The 11,481-nt window shown below is 46.1% G+C and overlaps 1 protein-coding gene across 1 annotated transcript; it reads left to right on the top strand.

Annotated features, from left to right (window-relative positions):
- Positions 1-7,425: 7,425 nt before the first annotated feature.
- On the top strand, positions 7,426-11,023 carry LOC102943618 (plasma membrane calcium-transporting ATPase 1-like). Its single transcript, XM_043520735.1, is given in 3 exon segments — positions 7,426-7,781; positions 7,980-10,932; positions 10,934-11,023. Coding segments are annotated over 3 exon segments (3,234 nt in total). The 5' UTR covers positions 7,426-7,590.
- Positions 11,024-11,481: the final 458 nt, after the last annotated feature.

Genomic DNA, 11,481 nt, shown 5'->3' with positions numbered 1-11,481 from the left:
CTTGACCCACCTGGTGTCCAAGGTAAGTCACTCTGTTGAGGCCTATTTGACACTTCTTAGCCTTAACAGTTAATCCTGCCTCCCTTATCCGCTTGAAGATTTTTTGCAGATGCTCCAGGTGTTCTGCCTATGAATCAGAAAAGATGGCCACATCATCAAGGTAGGCAACTGCAGATTCTCCCAGTCCCACTAGAAGACTATCTACAAGTTTCTGGAAGGTGGTGGGTGCATTTCACAGCCCGAAAGGGAGCATATTAAATTCATACAGCCCTACATGGGTGATGAAGGCTGACCTTTCCTTGGCAGATTCATCCAGAAGTACTTGGCAGTACCCCTTGGTTAAGTCTAAGGTAGAGATGAACTGGGCATGTCCCAGTTTCTCCAATCTGTGCGTGGCATTGGATAGTTGTCTGGGCGAGTCACAGCATTTAGCTTACAGTAGTCCACGCAAAAGCATATTTCCCCACCTGGTTTGGGAACTAGAACCATTGGAGATGCCCCTGCACTGCCAGAGGGGTAGCATGTCCTGAATCTCCTGTTCTATAGCAGTTTTGGCTTGAGGAGCCATCTGGTAAGGTTGGGCTCTAACTGGGCGAGCATTACCTGTGTCAATGGAATGGTATGCCCGTTCGGTCCATCCTGGGGTGGCTGAGAACATCAGCACAAAGCTAGTGCACAGCTCCTTGATCTGCTGTCGCTGCAAACGTCCGAGGATCATGGAGAGGTTCACCTCTTCCATGCCACCGTCACTTTTTCCTTTATAGTAGACACCCTCAGGCCACGCAGCATCATCTCCTCCTGGGGCTGTAAACTGATAAACCTTTAATTCTCTGGAATAAAAGGGCTTTAAAGAATTAACATGGTACACTTTAGGCTTTAGGTTTGAGGTGGGGGAATGCTATGAGCTAGTTAACAGCTCCCAGGCACTCTTGGACGGTAAATGGCCCTTTCCCATGATGCTTCCATTTTATGGGCCTGGAGCTCCTTCAAGACCATGACCTGGTTCTCTACTTTGAAGGAATGCTCTCTGGCGTGTTTATCATACCAGGCCTTTTGCTCTTCCTGAGCATTTTTGAGGTTTTCTCTAGCAAGGGCTAAAGAGTTTCAGAGGGTGTTTTGTAGGTTGTTTACAATGTCCAGAATGTTAGTTCCTGGAGAAGGCGTTCCTCCCATTGCTGTTTCACCAACTGTAATGGCCCCTTAACCTCGCAGCCATACACAGGTTCAAATGGTGAAAAGCCCACATTGGGATGTGGTACAGCCCTGTAGGCAAAGAGTAACTATGTTTATGACAAGGCGTGCCCTGGAAGCAGAGGTGAGAACACAGTGTAACTGTGCACAGACGCTCTCTAGTTTGTTTTTAATAAAAGTTTTATTCCTTTCTCATTCACTAGTTTGTTGTTTAATGAACCCCATAGAAACCTAACGCAGCACCTAATTCTCCACCTCCCACCTTGCTAATTCTGCTGGGGCTGTGACCATCCCCCGAAGCCCAGGCCTGTGGTGGCCACGCCCTCACTTGGCTGTGATTGGCAGTCAGTGCTACTCAGACTGTGTCAGCCACAACCACAGCACCTTGCAGTTACTGGCCACTGTTGGCAGGTAGGCTGGGCCATGCAGGGCACTGCAAGGCCACACTTGGCAATACAAGGCTGGGCCACGCTGAGCACTGTCAGGCCAGGCTGGGCACTGACGGGATGGGCCAGGCCACACTGGGCACTGTCAGGCCAGACCAAGCTGGGCACTGCAAGGGGAAGGTTAAACTGAGAGAAACTGGGCACTCTCAGGCTGGGCCATGCTGGGCACTGTCAGGCTGCGCTGGGCTCTGTTAAGCTGGACTGGGCACCGTGAGACTGGGCCATGCTGGCCACAGTCAGGTCACGCTTCACTGGCACTATGAGGTCATGCTGGGCACTGTGAAGCTGGATTGGTCACCATCAGGCCAGGCCACACTGGTAACGCTGTGGCCAGACTGGACACTGTGAAGCTGGGTTGGGCATCATTAGGCCAGACTTGTCACTGTCAGGCCAGGCCATACTGGGCTCTGTGAGGCCGTGTTGGGCACTGGAAGACCAGCTGGGCCAGGCTGTGGTTTGGCACCATGTGGCTGGGTTGGGCCAGGCTGTACCGGGCACTATGAGCTTGTGCTGGGCACTGTGAGGCCATGCTGGGCACTCTCAGGCCAGGTAACATTGGGATCTGTCAGACCAGGCCAGCTGGGCTGGGCAGTGTCGGAGTGGGCTGAGCCATGTAGGGCGTTATCAGGTCTGGCTGAGCTGGGCATCATCAGGCTGGGCCAGGCTATATTGGGCATCATTAGGCTATGCTGTGCTGGGAACCATCAGGCCGTGCTGAGCACCACAGGTTGGCTGTGTTGCGCTGGGCACCAAGGGACTCAGCTGGGTTGTACCAGTCTGCTCTGATAAATGGGTGAGTTGGATTGTATGATGGGGATGCTTGTGATAGTGCAGCACAGGGCTCGGCATCCCTGGGAGTCCCTTCTGGTTTATGTCTTATGTTCCTAATATCTCATGTTTCAGGGCTTCAGATGGTCACTTACAGAGGTCAGGAACAGATTCCCCCCCTCAGTCATTGTACTGTAATTATGTGACTGCCTAGATAAAATACCTATGGTGCTAATGGGCCAGGAATACTGCAGTTTGGAGGCAAGCACTGTAGGTGCTAAGCCTGGTGAATTCCAATAACCACTCAGACACAGAGCTAAGTGAAAGGGCATTTTACTAAGGCTGGCAGGAAAAGGAAAGGTTGCTGCTACCCTGCTTAAGGAATTATAGTTCAAAGGGTGCAAGAGTTGTTCCTGTTTGGGTACCTGGGAAAAGCCAATCAAGAGCCTAGAGCCTGGGGTGCCATCACCAGTTCAGTCTTTATTGAAGCACATAGGCATCTGCAGGTTTCTAAGCCAGGTTCAATTTGTGTCTCTCACTGGGACTCTTCCGCACTGGCTCCCTGCCCAGCCACTGCTACTCCCCCATAAGTCCCATACAAACCTAACCCAGCAGTGACATTCAGCTGTCACAGCCTGTTCCACATATGGCTCTGTCCACAGTTTCTGGAGCTTCTCCCTGCTGCCATATTGCTCCCACTCCCCAGACAGAGCCCAGCCACATGCTGGATCGGGAGTTGGACCTTTCCCCCTACCTGGCCCAGGGAAAAAGATGTGCAGTGGGGAAGGGGCTGATGGGTGTTGGATTCCCCTACTTTTCAAAAACATCACAATATTCCAGTGGGTTGTGGGTTTTTTGTTTTTTTGTCTGAAGCATGAGAGCTGGCCACAGCTGGAGATGGGACACTGGATGGTCTAGGGTTGCAGGATGTTCCCCGAGGTACACCCCCCTCCCTGAGAACCAGTAGCTAGGTCATTCTTCTGGTGATCTAGCATTATCTACACCAGGGGTTAGGTCGGCATTGCTACATCTCTCAGGGGTGTGGATTTACAGCCCCGAGAGACGTAGCTATGCTGATGTAATGGGGGTGTGTGTGTTATGCTTATAAGAAGCACATGGGATCTTTTTCAGGGGAAATGGCAATGTGCCACGTTTATTGAAGATACAACAATTAGCATATGCATTCAATCACACCACAGACACACACACACACACACTGTCCCACCAGTCAATGTTATAGTTACCAGTCCAGAGTCCGGATCAATCTAGTGGCCAGCTAGTTTGATCACGGGTAGATAGGAGCCGGGTTCTGTCTGCAGGACGAACCCAAAGTTTCATGGCAAGGCACCCTGTTTATATAGTGATTTTCCTTCATTGGGACCAATGAGTTTTGCACCATCCAGCTGTAATCAATTGTTGTTTAACGAGTGCTTGTTTTCTTAAATTGTTTTTCTCATCCTTTATCTTGTTATTTCATCAAATCTCTCAGGAAGTTTCCCATGCTGGTTTTGAACACAGATCTCTTGTCCCCATTTATAGGTGCCTGTCTCACCTTTAGAGTCGTTAATCTGCCCTCCTCTGACATTTCAATAGGGGCCTGTTGCAGCCTCCTGGCGCCCTTGCGTCTGTCTCTGGCTCTTCCCTAGAACATCTGGTTCAGTGATGGCCTTCACACTTATCTCTTAACACCCATTCCTTATTCACACACAAAACAGAATTAATTTACATAGAACATTTTGAATAGGAACATCAAATTGCATGCAGAAGAAAAACAATCATGGCATTCTTTTACTTATTTTAAAATGCTAAGCCTACAACAAAGTGGTTAACAAAATGGGATTAAGAAGTGGTCTTTTTCCTCCTCAGAAACGGTTGCTCACTGGTAGTCGTGATAATTATCTCCAGTGCCTTGGTAAGGAATAACTTGTCCAAAGTTGCTTGATGCAGAATTTTTGTCCTAAGAAAGAAGGGAAATAAGCCACAGATTTATGTCCTTCTGATAAATTTTTTTGGCTCTACAAGAAATTCTCTTAAGTGGGATCCCCAGAATCCAAGGAAGTCAGATCTTATGGGCTGAAATAGAAGCCTTTGGATTGTTTGAATCCAAGACAGATCAGGTTAGTCTTGAAATAAATATTTTGAAAACAGATCCATCTTGGATAAGAAAGTCTTGCATCCATGAGCTGGGATTCCTCTCAATGCAGAGGAGAGAGAAAAAGAGACACCATAATTCTCAGGACAGATTCAAAAGATAGATTCAGCTGTGCCTTCTCAGATCCTGGGATAACTGAAAGAATAGATGCCCTTGAATCTCAGGGAAGTTTGATCACTCCTTTGGAACTAGCTATTCACTTGGTAAAGGCCACAAGTCTGTGGAGAGCCTTACTAGAGGACCTGTCCACTCCTCCAGTGGCAGCTGTATTTCTCCAGCACTGTCATTTTCTGGGATCTAAGATTATTTATTTTGGTATTGCTGAGGGCCTTGGGTCTGGGGATACAGACTAATTTGTTGCTTCTCCTATCATTGCTATGGAGTCTGATGCTGGGGTTCCTTGATGATCTATTATTATTTTTAATTCATTTAATTAATTCATATGGTTAATTACCTGACGCTAATGGTTCTTACTATTTTGAATGGTTCTGGGGCTTTGTGGCCGTGCATGTGAGCCACACAATGGGGCTCTGAAAACACGGTGCATTCAGAGAGCAGCAGCTGCTTGATAAGTAACACTCTTTTCTTCATCTTTAATAGTTTACAGGTACTTAGAAGTGACGCTTATCTTGATTCTCAGCAGCCGCAGCAGTCACCACCCACTGGGGAGAGAGCAGCAAACAGCCAGGATTCAAAATATCCCTGTGGTCCTGGAGAAGGACAAATTAGATTCTCCCTTTTCTTCAGTGTGAGGTTGGTTATATTTAATTTAATTTTCACATAGAAAATAAAAGATGTCTTGATTTTGGTAGACAATGGTACCATGGCAGACTTCCTGTACCCTTCTGTTTGGATAAGTTAGTTACTCTGAAACCTTAGTTAGAACTAAATGCCTCTCCTATGATGCCATCAATGCTCATGGCCTGATCTGTCCCTTCAGGGCCAAATGGTGCTATTTAGCCACTTACCTCTGCAGGGATGGATACAGAACCACACTGCCCAAGGGGAGTTTGGGGACAAATTGTTCTTCAGAGAGGCACAGTCCTTCCCTGAGCATGCTGGTAAACCAGGCCTACTCCATGAGCCAGTGCAGAGGAGAGGCAGGGCCTCCCTTTTGGGGTGCTCAGAGCATCTTTTCCTCCTGGGAGAATTCTGTGCAAAAAAAAAAAAAAAATTCTGTGAACGCTACTTTAAATTTCTGCCTATTTTATTTGTCAGAATAACACTATATACATGCCAGTTTCAATTATTTTGGTAATTTATTTAAAAATACCTGTCAACAAATATGTCTTTAAAAATACAGATGCACAAAATTCCCTCAGGAGTAGAGAATTAAAGAAATCCCTATGACAACCCAGTTCCTGTTTCTCTGCCCCCTCCCCTCCCAGAGCCCAGCCACGGGACATCCCCTCCCCAGTGCAAACACTCCTCCCCCAGTTCCCAGCTGTGGGCCCCCCACAGCCCAGACACCCACACCCCCTACCCTGCAGAGCCCAGGGATCCAGCGGGAAAAGCAACCTGATGCTGGGTCCTGGGCTTGTGTGTAGTTCCCTGCATGCTGCCCCTTTCCTTCAGGGTGTGCTGAGAACTACACTTGCTGGGAACCCTCCAGATCTCTTCCCCTGGCAGTCTCTTCTATTTTAGAGCTGGGTTCTGCTGGGTCCAGAGGCCCCCAGTGGTGGCTAGCAGCTCTGCAGCCCATTTCTGTGAGGAGGAAAAAGGAAATTCTGCATGCACAACATTAATTTCTGTGCAAATTCTGCATGCATGGTGGTGCTGAATTCCCTCAGGAGTAACCTCTGGAGTCACCCTTAGGGAGCAGTCTTTGCAATGCCCTGACTGTACGTTAAGGACTCAGAGCACACTGAGCCAGCAGTTCCTCCTGGCCTGGGAACGCGTCCCTCCCTAACCTTAATAGTCTCTTAAAGCCAGTTTTTGTATGGAAATATTACCTCTCCCCTCCCCAGACTGGAATGCCCCCCCACATGCACATGCTAACTCACGCACAAACTGCCTTAAATCTACTCTCCAGAATTAAAGGAAGGAGCCCCTCCCCAAACAATATGAACGCTGGGAGCAGGCCTGTGATTTGGAGCACATGCTGCCCTGTTGTTATCCTGTAACTAACTGGAGGAGCAGCTTGGGGCAAGGTGCTGGCCTAGCTACTGGTGTCCTGAGGAGTTGGAAGCTGAGAGAAGTTGGAAGCAGTTGGTGTGAGCAGTGCAGCCAAATCCTCTGAGTCCCGCATGATGCCTTCTCAGGCCTCTTCTCCTGGTGATGTCTCCAACGCCCATCTCGTGTGATGCCTCCTCTACCCCCAGACCTCCCTACTGGTGCATCATCCCACTTCCCCCTCCCCACCTCTCTCCATGAGGACACTTTGCATCAATGAATGTGAATTGTGGTGGTGGAGGCTGGAGCATGCAGGCTGATCCTGACTGCAGAGCGGAGAGAATGAGTGAGCCACAGCAGATATCTGTCTACACTGTAGTTGGGAGCAAGTCTCTCAGCTTGGGTAGACAGACTTGTGCTAGCAGGGCTCGAGCTAGCACACTCAAAATAGCTGTGTGGACACTGCTGCTTGGGCTGGAGTGCAGGGTCTTGAGCCCATCCAGTCCCCCCCACCCCCGGCTTGAGAACCAACACTCCAGCCCAAACTGCAACATCCACATGGCTATTTTTAGCCCTGCTAACACACATCTGTCTACCCAGGCTGAGAGGCTCACTTCCCGCTGCAGTGTAGACAGATACAGAGGGGCCCTGGCCCTGAAGGACTCACCTCAGGCTGTGGTTGCCTCCTTACTCCCTGTCTTCACTGCTCAGGAATAGGATATCTCCCCAGAGGAGAGGCGCTTCAGCAGCAGTAGCAGTAAGATCTGTGTCTTTTCTCAGCCCCAGTGACTCTCTGTATCTCCAGATAAAGGACTTTGTTTCTCCTATAAATATTCAAATTGAGGGAAATGTGTAGGGTGACTCTTGGACTCAGTCTTCTCCCCTTTAAAGGTCTGTGTGTTGTCATAGGACGGCAAGAACATGTCTAGAAACCCACGTGCACCAGATACGACAGTAGTGGCCAGGGAAGATCACCACGAAGCAGAAGATTTTGAGATGACCCTGGCAGAGCTGCATGCCCTGATGGAGCTATGATCTGTGACTGCTCTGAAAAAAATAAAAGAAAGTTATGGAGATGTCTTTGGAATCTGCACATGGCTCAAAACATCCCCCCAAGAAGGGATAAGGGGAGACCCGTTAGATAGAGCCGGAAGGCAAGCAGTTTTTGGGAAGAACTTTATACCCCGCCAAAAACCTAAATCATTCCTTCAGCTGATATGGGAAGCATTACAGGATGTAACATTAATTACATTAGAAATTGCAGCCACTGTATCACTAGCACTTTCTTTTTATACCCCATCACGAGGACAAAATACAGTGTGTGTAGACAACCATTCTGCTACTGAAGAGGGTGAAAATGAGTTGGCTTGGATTGAAGGAACTGCAATTCTTTTGTCAGTAGCTTGTGTAGTATTGGCAACAGCTTTAAATGATTGGAGTAAGGAGAAACAATTTAGGAGGTTGCAGCATCGTATTGAAAAAGAACAGAAGTTTGCTGTCATCAGAGATGGTCAAGTCATCCAAATACCCATAACTGACATAGTAGTTGGGGATATTGTGCCTATCAAATATGGTGACCTTCTACCAGCTGACGGTGTGCTTCTCCAAGGGAATGACCTCAAAATAAATGAGAGTTCACTCACAGGAGAATCTGATCATGTTAAGAAAACTCTGAGTGGAGATCCCATGCTGCTTTCTGGTAGCCATGTGGTGGAAGGCTCTGGAAGAATGGTAATAACTGCAGTGGGTGTAAACTCACAGATGGGAATTATCCTCACTTTGCTTGGGGTGGGAGGAGAACAAGAGAAGGAGAAAGTGAAAAAGAAAAAGAAAAATCAAGATGGCTTGCCTGAGAACAGCAACAAAGCAAAAGCTCAGGATTATGCAGCCACAGAAATGCAGCCTGGAACTAGTGAAGAAAGCACTAATGGAGAAGAGACAGTCAACAGGCAATCAAATTTGCCAAAAAAAGAAAAATCAGTCCTACAAGGGAAACTTACCAGATTAGCAGTTCAGATTGGCAAAGCAGGGTTGGCAATGTCTACGATCACAGTGGTTGTCCTTATAGTTTATTTTTTAATTAAAACATTCTTGATTCAGGAGCATATTTGGACTGCTCAGTGCACCCCAGTTTATATAAAATATTTTGTGAAGTTCTTCATTATTGGAGTTACAGTCTTGGTGGTGGCTGTGCCAGAGGGTCTCCCACTTGCTGTCACTATTTCACTTGCCTACTCTGTAAAGGAAATGATGAAAGATAATAACCTAGTGCGGCATTTGGATGCTTGTGAAACAATGGGCAATGCAACAACCATTTGCTCGGATAAAACGGGAACATTAACCATGAACAGAATGGCAGTAGTCCAGGCTTTCATCAGTGAAATGCATCATAAAATTATTCCTGCACGTGAATCAATTCCTCAGACTACTCTGAACTATCTTTTAACAGGTATTTCTGTGAATTGTGCTTACACTTCCAAAATATTGCCTCCTGAAAAAGAAAGTGGCTTGCCACGTCAGGTTGGCAATAAAACTGATTGTGCCTTGCTGGGATTTCTTCTGGATTTAAAACAGGATTATCAGGCTGTAAGAAATCAAATACCAGAAGAAAAGCTGTATAAAGTATACACCTTCAACTCTGATAGAAAATCAATGAGTACGGTATTGAAAAATGTTGATGGTAGTTACCAAATGTTCACCAAGGGTGCTTCTGAGATAGTACTTAAAAAATGCAACAAAATCTTGAATGCTGCTGGTAAACCTAAACCATTCAACTCAAAGGACAATGATGATATTGTAAAAAATGTGGTCGAACCTATGGCTTCTGATGGACTCAGAACCATATGTCTAGCATTCAAAGATTTCCCAGCTGGGCAGCCTGAACCAGAGTGGGAAAATGAAAACAATATTATCATGGAACTTACATGTATTGCAGTTGTTGGCATTGAAGATCCATTGAGGCCTGAGGTTCCTGATGCAATAACAAAATGCCAGAATGCTGGCATCACAGTGCGTATGGTTACTGGCGATAACATTAATACTGCACGCACAATTGCTTTGAAATGTGGTATTTTGCATCCTGGGGAGACCTTCCTTTGCTTAGAGGGAAAAGAGTTGAACAGACTAATTCGTAATGAAAAAGGAGAGATTAAGCAAGAGCTCCTAGACAAGATTTGGCCAAAACTTCGGGTGCTTGCAAGGTCCTCTCCCACTGACAAACACACATTGGTAAAAGGTATAATTGATAGCACCATCTCAGAACAGAGACAAGTTGTAGCAGTAACTGGCGATGGTACTAATGATGCACCAGCATTGAAGGAAGCAGATGTTGGTTTTGCTATGGGCATTGCTGGAACAGATGTAGCTAAAGAAGCATCGGATATTATTCTCACAGATGACAACTTCACAAGCATCGTTAAAGCAGTTATGTGAGGCAGAAATGTATATGACAGTATCTCCAAATTCTTGCAGTTCCAGCTTACTGTCAATGTAGTAGCAGTAATTGTTGCATTTGTGGGAGCATGTATTACACAAGATTCACCACTGAAAACTGTGCAGATGCTGTGGGTGAACCTCATTATGGACACATTTGCTTCTCTTGCATTAGCTACCGAAAAACCAACTGAGTCTCTCTTGCTACGGAAGCCTTATGGAAGGAATAAACCCCTAATCTCCCACACAATGATGAAAAACATTTTGGGTCAGGCATTCTATCAGCTTGTGGTCATCTTTACACTTGTTTTTACTGGTGAAAAGCTTTTCGATATTGACAGTGGAAGAAATGCTCCTCTGCATTCCCCACCCTCCAAGCATTACACGATTGTATTCAACACTTTTGTGTTGATGCAGCTTTGTAATGAAATCAATGCCCGAAAGGTTCATGGTGAAAGGAATGTCTTTGAGGGAGTATTCAGTAATGCCATCTTTTGTGCTATAACTGATGGTACATTACTTGTACAATTAGTTATAGTAGAGGTTGGTGGGAAGCCCTTTAGTTGTACTGAGCTTACAGTAGAACAGTGGCTATGGTCACTTTTCCTAGGGATAGGAACATTACTGTGGGGCCAGCTGATAACAACAATTCCAAATAGCTATTTGAAGTTCTTGACAGAACTTGGTCATGGGCGGCCAAAGGAAGAAATCCTTGAGGCAGAACTAGCTGAAGGTGCAGGAGAGATTGACCATGCTGAAAGAGAATTACATCGTGGTCAGATCTTATGGTTTAGGGGGATTAACAGAATTCGAGCTCAGAGCCGAGTGGATGGTGAATGCATTTCGTACTTCCTTTTACGAGGACTTAGAAAAACCACAAACACAAAGTTCAGTTCGCAGCTTAAGAAAATCTAAGCAATGAATTTTAAGTCCTACCTTCCCATTATTGAAACATCACTCAAAAAATAATACTGGGCTAAATGTTAGCGCATTCACTGCGTTAAGAAATAAATGGCGTTTTTCACACACGGTGATAACAAGACACTCTTTTTGTCTTGAACTGCAAAGGAAGGCACACTGGTGTGAATGGAGATTCAGCATAAAAAGGCTGCTCCTAGCTGTACTCAAAAATGGGGCTGAAGAGCTTATTAACAGCGCTTATGTTTATCTTGAGCCTTTCATTTGGCTTTTTTGAGGGAAAGGGGTGAGCATGCCTCCGATCTATTAACTCTAATTTCTGATGTCAGCTGTTAAAATGTGACTAGTTTATTTTAGAAAAGATAAAGATCTTTTTATAAAGTTCATAAATTCTTTTAATTTTGCTCTGTTTATGGCACATAACATAGTGGTATCACTGGAGTTTTGAAATGACTTCACTGC

This window comes from Chelonia mydas, chromosome 8 (genome assembly GCF_015237465.2).
Source record: "Chelonia mydas isolate rCheMyd1 chromosome 8, rCheMyd1.pri.v2, whole genome shotgun sequence".
In the NCBI taxonomy this organism is placed as follows: Eukaryota; Metazoa; Chordata; order Testudines; family Cheloniidae; genus Chelonia; species Chelonia mydas.
Note: the sequence above shows the minus strand (reverse complement) of the source record. Positions and strands in the feature narration are given on the sequence as shown.